This window comes from Melitaea cinxia, chromosome 17 (assembly GCF_905220565.1).
Source record: "Melitaea cinxia chromosome 17, ilMelCinx1.1, whole genome shotgun sequence".
Lineage (NCBI taxonomy): Eukaryota > Metazoa > Arthropoda > Insecta > Lepidoptera > Nymphalidae > Melitaea > Melitaea cinxia.
In genome coordinates, this window is record NC_059410.1 from 2,712,596 (window position 1) to 2,731,152 (window position 18,557).

General features: G+C 46.4%; 1 protein-coding gene across 1 annotated transcript in view; it reads left to right on the forward strand.

Moving 5' to 3' along the window:
* Positions 1-18,557, forward strand: part of LOC123661797 (phospholipid-transporting ATPase ABCA3-like) — a 47,322-nt gene that overhangs the window by 9,513 nt on the left and 19,252 nt on the right. The window contains exons 14-26 of the mRNA XM_045596737.1: positions 84-311; positions 1,003-1,141; positions 2,863-3,112; positions 3,778-3,836; positions 4,096-4,208; positions 5,200-5,434; positions 5,594-5,676; positions 5,780-6,055; positions 8,505-8,626; positions 9,566-10,005; positions 11,424-11,645; positions 12,214-12,336; positions 13,337-13,452. Coding sequence (XP_045452693.1) covers positions 84-311; positions 1,003-1,141; positions 2,863-3,112; positions 3,778-3,836; positions 4,096-4,208; positions 5,200-5,434; positions 5,594-5,676; positions 5,780-6,055; positions 8,505-8,626; positions 9,566-10,005; positions 11,424-11,645; positions 12,214-12,336; positions 13,337-13,452 — 2,406 coding nt within the window. The remainder of the gene's footprint in view (positions 1-83; positions 312-1,002; positions 1,142-2,862; positions 3,113-3,777; positions 3,837-4,095; positions 4,209-5,199; positions 5,435-5,593; positions 5,677-5,779; positions 6,056-8,504; positions 8,627-9,565; positions 10,006-11,423; positions 11,646-12,213; positions 12,337-13,336; positions 13,453-18,557) is intronic.

Consider the following 18,557-nt stretch of genomic DNA (forward strand, 5'->3'; position numbering starts at 1 on the left):
AAATATCACTTTCTTAAACGTAACGTCTTAAATAAATTTAGTCTTCGGAATCTTGCCTTGCTTATGTCTTTGTATTTCATCAGCTCAAAGGCGCCTCTTACAAGGAGGCTAAAGAGTCATCGAAAGCTCTACTCGAACAACTGGGAATAGCCGATAAGTCATTTTACAAAAGCAGTGAACTGTCGGGTGGTATGAAGCGCAGACTACAACTGGCCTGCGCACTGGCCGGAGACGCCAAAGTACTCGTGCTGGATGAACCCACTTCCGGCCTGGACGTGGAGACCAGAAGAGGACTGTGGGATCTTCTGCTCGTAAGTATATGTATTTGTAATTTTACGCTTAAATTACTTTAACCCAATGGTACTTAAACTTTTCTAATACGATTAACGCTTTAAATCAGGAACTCGAACGTATCAATAGCTGGAGCAAAGACTTTGGTCTGAAGGTTAACCCATCATAATCGCAGGCTATAATTATCGGAAGCCAACAGCTTATTTCATGAATTGATTGGCCGAATTAATAATACAAATAACTTTTTCCGGTGTTGTAATTCCTTTCAGTGAAAAAGTGAAAAACTTGGGTATAATGTTTGACAAATTTATGTCGTGGGATCCACAGATTTGTGAAGTTAGCAAAAAAATGTTTGCGTCTGTCGGTTCATTAAGAAGGTTGAAGGGAAGGTAAAGGGGGGGGGGGGGGGGGTATAAAAAAGTCTCATCGAAAATTGTATCATGTTGAACACGAGGAGATTTTACAACTTTACCGTATTACAATTTTATATCTTTGATATTGCAGTTACACGGAAGAACTCAATTACGACTCGAACTTATTAACTCGAATTACGTTGTATAATATTCTAAGACCCAAAGTTAAAAATTATCTACTCGGTTTAGTTTTCTTCTTCACAGACCTATACACACTCCTATACAAAATTCACAGGAACACAAAGTATTTAAAAAATATGCTAACCCTGTGTTAATAGCACAATATACAATCTCGCAGTCGCTCCGCGGCTCTCGCACAGTGCTACTGAGCACGCACTTCATGGAGGAGGCGGAAGCGCTCGGAGACCGCGTAGCAGCACTGCACGCCGGCCGCCTGCGCTGCCACGCGACCACCATGCACCTCAAGCGCGCGCTCGGTGAGTGTACGGTACGGTACGGTACGGTACGGTACGGTACGGTACGGTACGGTACGGTACGGTACGGTACGGTACTGTAGGAGCACGCCGGCCGCCTGCGCTGCCACGCGACCACCATGCACCTCAAGCGCGCGCTCGGTGAGTGTACGGTGACGGTACGGTACGGTACGGTACGGTACGGTACGGTACGGTACGGTACTGTAGGAGCACGCCGGCCGCCTGCGCTGCCACGCGACCACCATGCACCTCAAGCGCGCGCTCGGTGAGTGTACGGTGACGGTACGGTACGGTACGGTACGGTACTGTAGGAGCACGCCGGCCGCCTGCGCTGCCACGCGACTACCATGCACCTCAAGCGCGCGCTCGGTGAGTGTACGGTGACGGTACGGTACGGTATGGTACGGTACGTTACGGTACTGTAGGAGCACGCCGGCCGCCTGCGCTGCCTCGCGACCACTATGCACCTCAAGCGCGCGCTCGGTGAGTGTACGGTGACGGTACGGTACGGTACGGTACGGTACGGTACTGTAGGAGCACGCCGGCCGCTTGCGCTGCCACGCGACCACCATGCACCTCAAGCGCGCGCTCGGTGAGTGTACGGTGACGGTACGGTACGGTACGGTACGGTACGGTACGGTACGGTACTGTAGGAGCACGCCGGCCGCCTGCGCTGCCACGCGACCACCATGCACCTCAAGCGCGCGCTCGGTGAGTGTACGGTACGGTACGGTACGGTACTGTAGGAGCACGCCGGCCGCCTGCGCTGCCACGCGACCACCATGCACCTCAAGCGCGCGCTCGGTGAGTGTACGGTGACGGTACGGTACGGTACGGTACGGTACGGTACGGTACTGTAGGAGCACGCCGGCCGCCTGCGCTGCCACGCGACCACCATGCACCTCAAGCGCGCGCTCGGTGAGTGTAAGGTGACGGTACGGTACGGTACGGTACGGTACGGTACGGTACTGTAGGAGCACGCCGGCCGCCTGCGCTGCCACGCGACCACCATGCACCTCAAGCGCGCGCTCGGTGAGTGTACGGTGACGGTACGGTACGGTACGGTACGGTACGGTACGGTACTGTAGGAGCACGCCGGCCGCCTGCGCTGCCACGCGACCACCATGCACCTCAAGCGCGCGCTCGGTGAGTGTAAGGTGACGGTACGGTACGGTACGGTACGGTACGGTACGGTACTGTAGGAGCACGCCGGCCGCCTGCGCTGCCACGCGACCACCATGCACCTCAAGCGCGCGCTCGGTGAGTGTAAGGTGACGGTACGGTACGGTACGGTACTGTAGGAGCATGCCGGCCGCCTGCGCTGCCACGCGACCACCATGCACCTCAAGCGCGCGCTCGGTGAGTGTACGGTACGGTACGGTACGGTACGGTACGGTACGGTACGGTACGGTACGGTACGGTACGGTACGGTACGGTACGGTACGGTACGGTACGGTACTGTAGGAGCACGCCGGCCGCCTGCGCTGCCACGCGACCACCATGCACCTCAAGCGCGCGCTCGGTGAGTGTACGGTACGGTACGGTACGGTACGGTACTGTACTGTTTAATGTTTACGTTCTTACGATTGTAAGCAAACATTGTTTACAGATAAACTGAGCGTGGAACGCAGTGAAGGTCCACTTTCATATTTCGTTGTCTGACTGTATTTATATCGTAGGTACTGTACTGACTGTCTGATGAAATACAATCTTATTTGTTGTAGGTACCGGTTACCGTCTCTCTTTCACGACAATCGGACTTCCGGACGAGCCCGCCATCACCGCCGTTATTACTTCCGAATTGCCTGATGCCACAGTCAAAGAGACGTCTCTTAACTCTATCTCATACAACATCCCCTCTAAGAGCAGCGATAAGTTTCCGACACTCTTCAGCTTACTAGAGTCAAAAAGATCAGAACTTGGCATTGATTCTATTGGAGTTGGAATTTCTACGCTGGAAGAAGTATTTTTGAAGTGAGTACAAAATTCTCTGGTCTGACTAACTTTTCACACTTGGATAGTAAAAGCGTATGATGCTTGAAGTTTAGGAATTCATAAATGTATATAAAATTCTTCAAAATCACTTCGAAGATTCCGCAATGCTTGAAGACAAAAGTCTTCGGGCAATGCGTTCTGTCTGTGTGAACATACGGAGCCGAGACGTGGACACTGACGAAGGGACTGGTCCACAAGTTTAAAGCCGCTCAACGTGCAATGGAACGGGCTGCTTGGGGAATGCTTAAGGTTTCTCGCAAAGATAGTATTAGAAATGAGACAATCTGCGAGAGAACGAAAGTAACCGACATAGCCCACAGAATTAGCAAGTTGAAGTGGCAGTCTGCTGGTCATCTGTGTCGCAGGACCGATGGTCGTTGGAGTAGACGGGTCCTGGAGCGGAGACCGCGTCTTGGCAAACGTAGTGTGAGACGTTCTCTGACCCGTTGGACCGACGATCTACGTAAGCTTGCCGGTGTAGGCAGGATGAGGATTGCGGAAAACCGGGATGTCTGGCGCGAACTTGGAGAGGCCTATGTCCAGCAGTGAACTGCCATAGGCTGAAATGATGATGATATAAAATTTATAAATCATCTGTATATAAAAATGTAATCCTATATTGTTAATTGTACCTTTTTCTTCAGATTGTGCAGTGATGTTACAACGGCATTTTCGAATGACAATGTTGACGGTGGAAATATAGGTAAGTTAGTAGGACGCCAATTTATTAGTCATTATCATATATCTTAACAACAATGTACAATGTGTCAATGATTGTCAAAATATGGTTTATTATATTTTAAACTAATCGTACTTAAATTTCACTTGATGATAAAATTTGGTCGGGTCAAATTTCAATAAAAGTACCGAATTGTGGTTGAACAATCTTTGTGAAATTCTTTTAATGTTGCCATATACAAATGTCTAGCTTTCTTGTCTTAGACTATAATTTGTATTCCCAGAACCAACCTTTTTATTGATGACCGGGCCGCGTCTCTACTGTCGTCAACTGGCCATTCTGATCATGAGGCAGTTGAAGTATCTCTGGTCAAAGAAGATGTCTTTTCTACTTATAGTAAGTTAACATTACATATTAATATTTCGTTACCATTTTCTTCCTATTATAAAATAAAATAAAAAAAAACTTTTTACCTCAGAAGTATTTTTTATTAAAAGACTAGCTGTGCCCACGGCTTCGCCCGTGTGGAATTTAACAAAAAAGTTATTTTTCAGTTGGCAGAGTTATACAATAAATAAATTTTTAAAATTAAAGTAGCATAAGTTATTCCTTATTACATCAGCTATCTGCCAGTGAAAGTCCTGTCAAAATCGGTCCAGCCGTTTCAGAGATTAGCCGGAACAAACAGACAACAGACAGCCAGACAAAAATTGTAAAAAATGTTAATTGGTGTATTTACTGTGGTATATCCATATGCATTTAGTAAAAAGCGGTCATTTTAATATTACAAAGAGACACTCCAATTTTATTTATTTGTATAGATTGATTATAGAAAGATTGAATATACAATTTTACCACAAGCCTGTAATATCCGACTGGTGGCATAGGCCTTTTTCCCATGTAAGAGAAGGATAGGAGCTTAATCCACCACGCTGCTCCAATGAGGGTTGGCGCATATATTCCCTAGTATGAGTAACGATATGGTGAACGCACGGACTATGCTTTGGATATATCTCAAAGATAGGATTAGAAATGAGACTATCCGCAAGAGAACGAACGTAACCTCTAGCCTGAAAAATAAGCAAGTTGAAGTGGCAGTGGGCTGGTCACCTGTGTCACAGGACCGATGGCTGCTGGAGGAGACGTGTCCTAGAGTAGAGACCGCGTGTTGGCAAATGTAGTGTGGGACGCCCTCCGGCCAGCTGGATCGACGATCTACGATATATGTTTGTCGCGAACTTGGGGAGGCCTATGTTCAGCAGTGCATAAGCTGATGTGATGAAAATTCATAATTTGGTTAAGGCCTAAGTTATGATAAAATTAATATTGTCAAAATATAATTAGAAAATTTTGTAGAATTTTGTTATTTTGTTTTTGTCCCTTTTAGCAAGTACTGCCATCAATAATGATGATCATTGGCATAACCATCATAACCAACAATGACTTCATAGGAGCCGATAGTAGTACAGAAAATAAAAATATATCTTTAAATCTGGATGTATATGACAAAATGGTGGACCGCAGAGTGCTATATAAGGTCAACGTTAGTACAGTCCGTTTGGAGACTATTGAAAAGAAGTATCCGAAGGTTAACTTCGAGAAAACATCAGATGTAATTACAAGTAAGCGAAAATTTGCAGCTTGAGACTATATTGAGGTTGTTATCGATATGTACCCTCCGAATGTAGAATACCTTCCAACATTTTTTTCCAACTATCTGCTACACATAAAATTGTTCACGTAGATAGTTTTATTAGTAATGTAAATATTTTGATTTTCAGCCGTTTTAGAAATGAGCAAAATAGACGTATTGGAATATAATAAATACCTAGTCGGAATCGAACTCAATGAAACTGATGCCAAGGTAAACGTCATATTTAATAATATAATGTTTTCATTTTTTTTTTGTTTTATATGTAATAAAAAATTTATAGTAATTATTAATTTTATTTTAATACTCCTTACAGGTATTATACACAACAGTGGTGCGTCACGCAGCCCCCGTGGCATTAAATTTACTAACCAATGTGATTGCAACCCAACTACTGCCTTACTCGGATGGACAGACCGTCACCGTTTACAACTATCCGTTTGAGAGCTCGTACACCTCTCTAAATAGTGAAGACTACAAAAGTCCTGTCTCTGCTATGCTTTGGACTGTTTTCGTGGTTTTCAGTGAGTTTTTTTTTCTTTGTCTCTTATTCCGTCACTTTTTTTATATAGCTAGGTCGGCAAACAAGCGTACGGCTCACCTGACGGTAAGCAATTTACTTGACTATTTTTTCGTCTACCTACGTTGTATTACTTGTCGATATAATTGCAGTCGGTTTTCTTCGTTTACCTGCAAACACGATTATGTGGATTAAAATAATTAAGGTTTTCTATGTAATTTGTAAATGATCGTTTTGATTTGAAATATCTATAGGCGAGTGTAACTTGATTGTTGGCGTGGCGATACAGGCCGTGGCGACGCATCGCCACGCTATATAGTGGAATATATGTACCTACTATACTATACTATAAAATAATTGAGCTGTCGTGATTTTAAAGAAATTTTTGAATTTGAAACTTGTATATAAAGAAAATAAATGTTTAAATATAAATAAACAGTCATCATTCTCTGGAGAAAATTCGTAATATTGTATTTTTTCATCATGCCATATTTAGTTCCTTTCATAATCTGTACTTTTCAAAATAATTCTATTACTTGTACAAAATAATTTCGATATTTCGCATCTGCCAGCCATCACGTGACGGATGACTTTTTTTTAAATCGGTTTAAAAAGGTGTTTTTTACAAGTATGTTTTTAACTTTAAATGTAACATGTAACGATGAATAGGCCTTGAGTGTTTTAAAAATCATCTGCTAAATTCTGAAAATTGGGTAAATGTAAAAAGAGAAATAAGAGTTATGATGATATATATTTTTTTAAATGTGACGCCGCGTTGGCGCAACGGTCACAGCACTGGTTTGTGGCTGTTGCTCTGGCGGTTGCGATTTCGATCCCCGCGCATGACAAGCATTTGTATTAGGCATACAGATGTTTTCCCATGGTCTGGGTGTTTATGCCGTCCTTGTGGGTCTCCCCACCGTACCTCGAAGAGGATGTTAAACCGCCGGTCCCGGTTGTTATCATGTACACGTGATAGCGATCGTTAGTCATAGTAGGGAATATATGGGATCGTTACTCATAGTAAGGCCAACCCGTATTTGGAGCAGCATGGTGGATTAAGCTCTGACCCTTCTCCTACACGGAGAAAGAGGCCTTTGGCCAGCAGTGGGATATTACATGTTGAAGCGTAATATATTTTACATTCACACTTACAATAAGATGTTCTACAAATCGTAACTTTTTAAATTATATATTACATTAATATAAGAGATTGCATCTACTGTATGAAACCTTCCACAATTTGGTGCAGAAGCCGAACACCAGAAAAATAAAAACAATTGGTGCATTTATCAAACCTCCATGGTTGTAGCTTATATTACGTGGTAAATTATTACTATCTACTCCCATACTTTAAATCCTGGGTAAAAGATTCTGAAACAGTAAACTTTATTGGTTTTATGTATTAGTTGGCTAAGGTTTTTTTTATTTTTTTTTGTATTATTGTACTGTTTGTTTTGTATTTTTGTGTGCTGTGTGGCTACGGCACTAAAGAATTTAGCCACCCCCTCTCTTCCCGTGGGTGTCGTAAGAGGCGACTAAGGGATAACAAGGTTCCACAACCACCTTGGAACTTATGAAGCCGACCGATGGCGGGATAACCATCCAACTGCTGGCTTTGAAATACACAGGCCGAAGACGGGCAGCAGCGTCTTTGGTGCGACAAAGCCAGTACTGCGGTCACCAACCCGCCTGCCCAGCGTGGTGACTATGGGCAAAACACATGAGTTCACGTTATCTTTGGCGTGAACTTGTGGAGGCCTATGTCCAGCAGTGGACTGTATAGGCTGTAATGAAATGAAATGAACTGTTTGTTTCCTTAAAAATAAAAAATAAAACTTATTGCCAACATTAAAACACACAATGTCCTAATGACCATAATATCATCCAAACGGATGATATGTTGTCCAGACTTATTTATTTTATTTATTTATTTATGCATTAACAAAAACTTAGAACTAACATTACAGTAACCCAATGCGTTAGTTAAGTTTATCACAACAAGTAACATTAAATTTAACAAACAATTTAAACAATTCAATAAAAACAAAATAATCAAAAAATATAAAATAATCAATAAATATAAAATAATCAATAAATATAAAATAATCAATAAATAATCACACTTAAAAAATTCATAAAATTCATAAAAAACAAACATAATAATAATACAAATTAGTACATTTATAGTAATAAAATTAAAATCAATGTCAATATGTAACATTAAATTTATCAATTAATTAAAACAATTCAATAAAATCAATAAAAAGATAATAATAATAATTTTACGTCTAATTAATCATGTAATCGAATCTAAAAAAAAAACAAAATTCATAAAAACAAACATTCAATAATAATAACACAGATTAGTATATCTATATTAATACAATTAAATTAAATTTTTATATGTCAGATTAAATAAATAATGTCGCGATTGATCAATTTTTAAAGAATTAAAAGATTACCGAAAAAAAAAAAATCAAGCACACAATTTATAACAATCTTTAGTGAACTCGTCCAGTGTGCAACCAAACAGATCGACATGGCATGCCGCCGCGTTGAGCACTCGCAACGACCTCACGAGCGGCGCGGCCCGCAGTGGCGCCAGCAGTGGCGGCCGCCGGCGGCGCTCGACGCTGCCAGGTGGCGCGGAGAGCCGCAACTCCTCCAGAACTGCTGGATTGTCTAACTCACCACGTAATACCTTTATCAGGTATTTGGCAAGAGCGACTTCCCGCCGTGTTTCCAGCTTACTGTATCCCACCATGCCCATAACGAACGAGCTGGGATACAGCAAGGGATAGCCTAGATACACTCCATACATTTTAAGGTAGAGGAACCTAGTGAATTTATTTTGGATGCGTTCCATCATAAGCTTATACTTGACCTCACCCGGAGACCATACAACCGAGTTACACTCCAGATGACTCCTCACCAGTGCCTCGTATAATGCACGCAAAGCGGCTGCATTGGTAAAGCTTCCCGCTTGCCTCAGTATGAAACCAAGGTTTCGGTATGCCTTTTTGCACACATCGGCTATATGCCCCCGAAAGTTGAGATCAGAGGTAAATCAAACGCCTAGATCCCTCACCTCAGTGACCCGCTGCAAAGGTTCATCCCCACGCGATAGGCAAAGTGCCGAAGAACGCGCGCGCGACTGAACGAAAGCAAGGAACACTTTCCAGCATTGAAGTTTAGTCTATTCCTGCGACTCCACTCGACAACGCTGTCAATATCCCTCTGCAGTCCACCATGGTCCACCATGTCACCCACTTCGCGTACTAGCTTCAGGTCGTCAGCATATAAGAGGCATGTAGACTCTTGAACCACCTCCGGTAGATCATTAATCATTATGATGAATTGGAGGGGTCCTAAATTACTGCCTTGACTGACGCCTGATCTTGTCCAGTACTGCTCCGAAAGGCACCCACCACAGTCAACATACTGACGCCTGTCTCGCAAGTAGCTGGCGAAGAAGGACAATGTATGCGGCGTGCAGCCCACGCCAGCCAGCTTCTCTAGCAGGACGTTGTTATCAACCGTGTCAAATGCCCTTCGGAAATCCAGGTAGGCGACATCCAGCATCCATTGCTGGCACCAGCCGCGTCATCAAATGCAGCAGATTGCCCGTTGTTCCCCGCCCCGAACGAAATCCGTGCTGCGCATCAGACAACCGGGGTCTGTAGTCACTCGGCTCTGTTCCGCCCTTTCCCTTCGGCACTGGAACCACTCGGGTGAGTTTCCACCTATCAGGAAAGGTAGCGTTAGCCAGGCAAACATTGAACACATGCAGCAGGGGCTGCTCAAGCGTGAGACGACAATCCTTGAGGATGTAAGGCGGGATTCCGTCCGGTCCAACAGACTGCTTCGGTGGCAGCCGCGCGATCGCGCGGCTGCCACCGAACACGTCCACCAGAGCGAGACGCGTCAGGTGCACGCGCGCATCCCCTCCCACCGTCGCACTCACAGCCGACACATCCAGAAGCGCTGGCTCCCCGCTAAACACGGAGTAGAAGAACCTGGCTAGTTCATTTGCACATTCTTGATCTGAAAGAGTGCGCCTGTCTCTCATTAATTTACACTGCGTGAAAGTACCTCTCTTAGCTCTTAAAAACCCCCAAAATGCTTTGGGGTTCTTAACTTAGGCAGAGAGGCTCCGAATCCATGATAGTGTCTCGCATGCGGTGGTCGCGGTGATTAGACACACCAACACCTGTGTCTATTACACCGACGACGAGGACGACGCAATCGGTCACTTCGTCAGAAGGACGATGGAGGGAAACCATGTGCAGATGATCGGGAGATCCTAGAGCACAGCCTCAAATTGGCGATCCATAATGAACGCTGCACAACATGCTGACGTTATTGAGAATGTGCTCGCGAAGCTGGCAGAGGATGCTGTTTTATAAAAATGAGTGTGGGCGTCGACAATGCGGTGAATTGACATTATAGAGCAAGAAGTGTGTTATGTAATTGATAAATAATAACGTTATGTGTAAAGCATGTAGCATGAAAGAAGAAAATAATATTACTATGGTCGTATATACCTCTCCTTAATCATTAGTGTTTATATATTACGCTTCAGCCTGTAATATCCCACTACTGGGCCTCTTTCCCCGTGTAGGAGAAGGATCAGAGCTTAATCCACCACGCTGCTCCAATGCGTGTTGGTGGATATATTCCCTACTATGAGTAACGATCGCTATCAGGTGTACATGATTACAACCGGGACCGACGGCTTAACATGCTCTCTGAGGCTCGGTGGGGAGACCCACAAGGACTTCACAAACAACCAGACCACGGCAAACACCTGTATGGCCAATACAAATGTTTGTCATGTGCGGGGATCGAACCCACCATCCAATACAATCCAGTACAATCCATGGGTGTGACCGTTGGGCCAACGCGGCGTCATTAGCATTTATACATTGTATATATATTTATATATACACATCACGGTCAGTTCTGGACTCACCATCCAATTAGAGGCACCAAGCTTTAGTTCGTAATTTCATGCTAATTAAAAGCCCTTGGATGTTTATGTTCCGTATAAAAAAATTGCGTGCGTTTGTTTTTTTTTTTCTTCGATACTTTCTGCGCTAAGGGTTTACTCAACCGACAGCCACATTCTTACTGCTCGATGCGTGGTAACTGTATGAATTAAAAAAAAAACATCTGTATGAATTTCAAAAAAAGAACGTTGTCATTCATGTGCGTTTCACTACCAGAACGACGTGCGTCGTAAAAAAAAATGGTAGGTTATTCGAATCGCCGCCATTTTTCTTCGATATTTTTGATCTTTTATAGAGGATTCATATTATGGGTGTAGATAAAGTCTTGTATGCAACTGCTGATAATTAGGTATTAAAACACTCATGTGATACTATTATATCCAACATTCGTGTTTTAATATCCATAATCAGAGTGATCTCGTCTACAGTAACTCTGACGACTGTCGCAAACGCGGTGTCGCTGCCGTGCAAGGAGCGCGCGAGCGGCACGCGCCACACGCACGTGCTGTCGGGCTGCGCGCCCGCGCTGCACTGGGCCGCGACACTACTGACGCACGCGCTTATATACGCGCTCGTGCTCGTGCTGCCCGCCGTCGTCATCTGCGTGGCCTTCGAGCGGGACCACACCATCGACCGACCCGACTTCCTCGGTGAGACTAGCACTACTGCTCTAGGTTTCTAGAACGTTTTCGCGCTTACATACGCACTCGCGCTGTCCATCATCGTTATCCGCGTCGCCTTCGAGCGGGACCACACCATCGACCGACCTGACTTCCTCGGTGAGACTAGTACTACTGCTCTAGGTTTCTAGAACGTTTAAAAAAAAGACATGTACTGTTTGCTGATGCACGTGTTTGGACCGAATTTTCGACCACGCCGACTTTCTTGGTGAGACTGATGCTGCTCTAGGTTTCTAGAACATTCAGCGGGATCGCGGAAGCGCTCAGTGTTCCTGTGGTCCAGCCCCAGGCGATAGACTGAACACCCAAATTTTAGTCCGCACAAATCGGATATAGCCCGTGGCTCCCACAGGCATCCGCTATCCTCCAGTTATCCGTTAGGGATTTCCCCTGGGTCAAAAAAAAGTTTCTAGAACATCCTCAAAAGAACGATGGAAAGTCATCAAAGTATGCACGCGCACTGCTGCTATGTTTTTTAAAATACTATTCCCCAAAATATAAATAATATTCTAATAATAATAACTCTAATGTGTTTCAGGTGCTATGGCTGTTCTTCTTTTGTTGGGCATACTTTCTTTCCTCGCGCTCATCTACATTGTCAGCTTCCACTTTGAAGAGCGCGGCTCTGGGATGATTCTTGTCGCAATTATATTCATATTTGGTAAGTTTTGCTGTAGTTTTCATATCCTTGAGGTACGGTAGAAAGTACGGTAGAGAGACATACATATATGTATAAGAACTTTCACCCAGACCAAAAAAAAATATATGAATAAAAACAAATATGTAATTATCAATTTCAATGAAAGGACACTGTAAGGAACTTACTATAGACGGCAGATTAAAAAATGTTTAGAATTTTCCAATGTCTACTAGCCCGTTGGCGCAGTTTGTAGTGACCCTGCTTTCTGCTCCGAGGGTTGTGGGTTCGATTCCCACACCGAGTCTGGGTGTAATATAAATATTTATTTATTTATTTATATATTTATATATGTATTATTTATAAGTATGTGTATCGAAAAAAAAAATATATGTAGCTATATACCAGTCGGCTGTTATCTATAACACAAGCATTAAGTTGCTTACTTTAGGAACAGACGACCGTGTGTGTATTGTGTAGATATTTATTTATTTATTATTTATTTATTATTTTCCAATGTCTGGGTAACACAAAAATAAAATCGTACAAATTAAAAATAGCATGGTGTCGTCTCCTGTCAAAGATTATCATTGTAATATGAAACTTTGAATAGTTACGGGTTTCTGTAAAAAAATCACTATAGACGGCGCCACGGTTCGCTTAAACCGAATATAAAATCATCATATCAAAAATTTCGATCTAGCAAGTACATCGTTCCATAGCTTAATTGGCTAGAGCACCGACATGGTCAGTCGGAGATGCAGGTTCGATCCCCACTGGAACGGTCGATTTTTGATATGATATTAAAAAATGTTTAGAATTTCAATGAAATTGAACAGTGGCATAAGAAAACAATTGTAGCTACATTTCTTACCTTAATTTTTGGTACAGCATGCTTTAACATATTTTCCACAACATTACAAATGTACATATAGACATTTTTTTACAAATTGATAAAACTTCCTATGATTAAATTGTGTATTTCAATTTCTTCATCTGCATTTTAAAATATTGTTTTTTTCAGGTCTGTTCACGCCCACTATAAAGTCGGTGTCGGACGCCTTCGAAGACGAGCACAAGGACTTCGGCGACTATGTGCTGTCGGCGCTGAGCTACTCGCTGGCGCCGCACACGCTCACGGCCGGAGCCGTCCGCTGCGCACACGTCGCTAGGTTCAACGCTGGTATTGTATCTGTATATTTGTATTTATATAGTATAGCTTATAGACGAGCACAAGGACTTCGGCGACTATGTGCTGTCGGCGCTGAGCTACTCGCTGGCGCCGCACACGCTCACGGCCGGAGCCGTCCGCTGCGCACACGTCGCTAGGTTCAACGCTGGTATTGTATCTGTATATTTGTATTTATATAGTATAGCTTATAGACGAGCACAAGGACTTCGGCGACTATGTGCTGTCGGCGCTGAGCTACTCGCTGGCGCCGCACACGCTCACGGCCGGAGCCGTCCGCTGCGCACACGTCGCTAGGTTCAACGCTGGTATTGTATCTGTATATTTGTATTTATATAGTATAGCTTATAGACGAGCACAAGGACTTCGGCGACTATGTGCTGTCGGCGCTGAGCTACTCGCTGGCGCCGCACACGCTCACGGCCGGAGCCGTCCGCTGCGCACACGTCGCTAGGTTCAACGCTGGTATTGTATCTGTATATTTGTATTTATATAGTATAGCTTATAGACGAGCACAAGGACTTCGGCGACTATGTGCTGTCGGCGCTGAGCTACTCGCTGGCGCCGCACACGCTCACGGCCGGAGCCGTCCGCTGCGCACACGTCGCTAGGTTCAACGCTGGTATTGTATCTGTATATTTGTATTTATATAGTATAGCTTATAGACGAGCACAAGGACTTCGGCGACTATGTGCTGTCGGCGCTGAGCTACTCGCTGGCGCCGCACACGCTCACGGCCGGAGCCGTCCGCTGCGCACACGTCGCTAGGTTCAACGCTGGTATTGTATCTGTATATTTGTATTTATATAGTATAGCTTATAGACGAGCACAAGGACTTCGGCGACTATGTGCTGTCGGCGCTGAGCTACTCGCTGGCGCCGCACACGCTCACGGCCGGAGCCGTCCGCTGCGCACACGTCGCTAGGTTCAACGCTGGTATTGTATCTGTATATTTGTATTTATATAGTATAGCTTATAGACGAGCACAAGGACTTCGGCGACTATGTGCTGTCGGCGCTGAGCTACTCGCTGGCGCCGCACACGCTCACGGCCGGAGCCGTCCGCTGCGCACACGTCGCTAGGTTCAACGCTGGTATTGTATCTGTATATTTGTATTTATATAGTATAGCTTATAGACGAGCACAAGGACTTCGGCGACTATGTGCTGTCGGCGCTGAGCTACTCGCTGGCGCCGCACACGCTCACGGCCGGAGCCGTCCGCTGCGCACACGTCGCTAGGTTCAACGCTGGTATTGTATCTGTATATTTGTATTTATATAGTATAGCTTATAGACGAGCACAAGGACTTCGGCGACTATGTGCTGTCGGCGCTGAGCTACTCGCTGGCGCCGCACACGCTCACGGCCGGAGCCGTCCGCTGCGCACACGTCGCTAGGTTCAACGCTGGTATTGTATCTGTATATTTGTATTTATATAGTATAGCTTATAGACGAGCACAAGGACTTCGGCGACTATGTGCTGTCGGCGCTGAGCTACTCGCTGGCGCCGCACACGCTCACGGCCGGAGCCGTCCGCTGCGCACACGTCGCTAGGTTCAACGCTGGTATTGTATCTGTATATTTGTATTTATATAGTATAGCTTATAGACGAGCACAAGGACTTCGGCGACTATGTGCTGTCGGCGCTGAGCTACTCGCTGGCGCCGCACACGCTCACGGCCGGAGCCGTCCGCTGCGCACACGTCGCTAGGTTCAACGCTGGTATTGTATCTGTATATTTGTATTTATATAGTATAGCTTATAGACGAGCACAAGGACTTCGGCGACTATGTGCTGTCGGCGCTGAGCTACTCGCTGGCGCCGCACACGCTCACGGCCGGAGCCGTCCGCTGCGCACACGTCGCTAGGTTCAACGCTGGTATTGTATCTGTATATTTGTATTTATATAGTATAGCTTATAGACGAGCACAAGGACTTCGGCGACTATGTGCTGTCGGCGCTGAGCTACTCGCTGGCGCCGCACACGCTCACGGCCGGAGCCGTCCGCTGCGCACACGTCGCTAGGTTCAACGCTGGTATTGTATCTGTATATTTGTATTTATATAGTATAGCTTATAGACGAGCACAAGGACTTCGGCGACTATGTGCTGTCGGCGCTGAGCTACTCGCTGGCGCCGCACACGCTCACGGCCGGAGCCGTCCGCTGCGCACACGTCGCTAGGTTCAACGCTGGTATTGTATCTGTATATTTGTATTTATATAGTATAGCTTATAGACGAGCACAAGGACTTCGGCGACTATGTGCTGTCGGCGCTGAGCTACTCGCTGGCGCCGCACACGCTCACGGCCGGAGCCGTCCGCTGCGCACACGTCGCTAGGTTCAACGCTGGTATTGTATCTGTATATTTGTATTTATATAGTATAGCTTATAGACGAGCACAAGGACTTCGGCGACTATGTGCTGTCGGCGCTGAGCTACTCGCTGGCGCCGCACACGCTCACGGCCGGAGCCGTCCGCTGCGCACACGTCGCTAGGTTCAACGCTGGTATTGTATCTGTATATTTGTATTTATATAGTATAGCTTATAGACGAGCACAAGGACTTCGGCGACTATGTGCTGTCGGCGCTGAGCTACTCGCTGGCGCCGCACACGCTCACGGCCGGAGCCGTCCGCTGCGCACACGTCGCTAGGTTCAACGCTGGTATTGTATCTGTATATTTGTATTTATATAGTATAGCTTATAGACGAGCACAAGGACTTCGGCGACTATGTGCTGTCGGCGCTGAGCTACTCGCTGGCGCCGCACACGCTCACGGCCGGAGCCGTCCGCTGCGCACACGTCGCTAGGTTCAACGCTGGTATTGTATCTGTATATTTGTATTTATATAGTATAGCTTATAGACGAGCACAAGGACTTCGGCGACTATGTGCTGTCGGCGCTGAGCTACTCGCTGGCGCCGCACACGCTCACGGCCGGAGCCGTCCGCTGCGCACACGTCGCTAGGTTCAACGCTGGTATTGTATCTGTATATTTGTATTTATATAGTATAGCTTATAGACGAGCACAAGGACTTCGGCGACTATGTGCTGTCGGCGCTGAGCTACTCGCTGGCGCCGCACACGCTCACGGCCGGAGCCGTCCGCTGCGCACACGTCGCTAGGTTCAACGCTGGTATTGTATCTGTATATTTGTATTTATATAGTATAGCTTATAGACGAGCACAAGGACTTCGGCGACTATGTGCTGTCGGCGCTGAGCTACTCGCTGGCGCCGCACACGCTCACGGCCGGAGCCGTCCGCTGCGCACACGTCGCTAGGTTCAACGCTGGTATTGTATCTGTATATTTGTATTTATATAGTATAGCTTATAGACGAGCACAAGGACTTCGGCGACTATGTGCTGTCGGCGCTGAGCTACTCGCTGGCGCCGCACACGCTCACGGCCGGAGCCGTCCGCTGCGCACACGTCGCTAGGTTCAACGCTGGTATTGTATCTGTATATTTGTATTTATATAGTATAGCTTATAGACGAGCACAAGGACTTCGGCGACTATGTGCTGTCGGCGCTGAGCTACTCGCTGGCGCCGCACACGCTCACGGCCGGAGCCGTCCGCTGCGCACACGTCGCTAGGTTCAACGCTGGTATTGTATCTGTATATTTGTATTTATATAGTATAGCTTATAGACGAGCACAAGGACTTCGGCGACTATGTGCTGTCGGCGCTGAGCTACTCGCTGGCGCCGCACACGCTCACGGCCGGAGCCGTCCGCTGCGCACACGTCGCTAGGTTCAACGCTGGTATTGTATCTGTATATTTGTATTTATATAGTATAGCTTATAGACGAGCACAAGGACTTCGGCGACTATGTGCTGTCGGCGCTGAGCTACTCGCTGGCGCCGCACACGCTCACGGCCGGAGCCGTCCGCTGCGCACACGTCGCTAGGTTCAACGCTGGTATTGTATCTGTATATTTGTATTTATATAGTATAGCTTATAGACGAGCACAAGGACTTCGGCGACTATGTGCTGTCGGCGCTGAGCTACTCGCTGGCGCCGCACACGCTCACGGCCGGAGCCGTCCGCTGCGCACACGTCGCTAGGTTCAACGCTGGTATTGTATCTGTATATTTGTATTTATATAGTATAGCTTATAGACGAGCACAAGGACTTCGGCGACTATGTGCTGTCGGCGCTGAGCTACTCGCTGGCGCCGCACACGCTCACGGCCGGAGCCGTCCGCTGCGCACACGTCGCTAGGTTCAACGCTGGTATTGTATCTGTATATTTGTATTTATATAGTATAGCTTATAGACGAGCACAAGGACTTCGGCGACTATGTGCTGTCGGCGCTGAGCTACTCGCTGGCGCCGCACACGCTCACGGCCGGAGCCGTCCGCTGCGCACACGTCGCTAGGTTCAACGCTGGTATTGTATCTGTATATTTGTATTTATATAGTATAGCTTATAGACGAGCACAAGGACTTCGGCGACTATGTGCTGTCGGCGCTGAGCTACTCGCTGGCGCCGCACACGCTCACGGCCGGAGCCGTCCGCTGCGCACACGTCGCTAGGTTCAACGCTGGTATTGTATCTGTATATTTGTATTTATATAGTATAGCTTATAGACGAGCACAAGGACTTCGGCGACTATGTGCTGTCGGCGCTGAGCTACTCGCTGGCGCCGCACACGCTCACGGCCGGAGCCGTCCGCTGCGCACACGTCGCTAGGTTCAACGCTGGTATTGTATCTGTATATTTGTATTTATATAGTATAGCTTATAGACGAGCACAAGGACTTCGGCGACTATGTGCTGTCGGCGCTGAGCTACTCGCTGGCGCCGCACACGCTCACGGCCGGAGCCGTCCGCTGCGCACACGTCGCTAGGTTCAACGCTGGTATTGTATCTGTATATTTGTATTTATATAGTATAGCTTATAGACGAGCACAAGGACTTCGGCGACTATGTGCTGTCGGCGCTGAGCTACTCGCTGGCGCCGCACACGCTCACGGCCGGAGCCGTCCGCTGCGCACACGTCGCTAGGTTCAACGCTGGTATTGTATCTGTATATTTGTATTTATATAGTATAGCT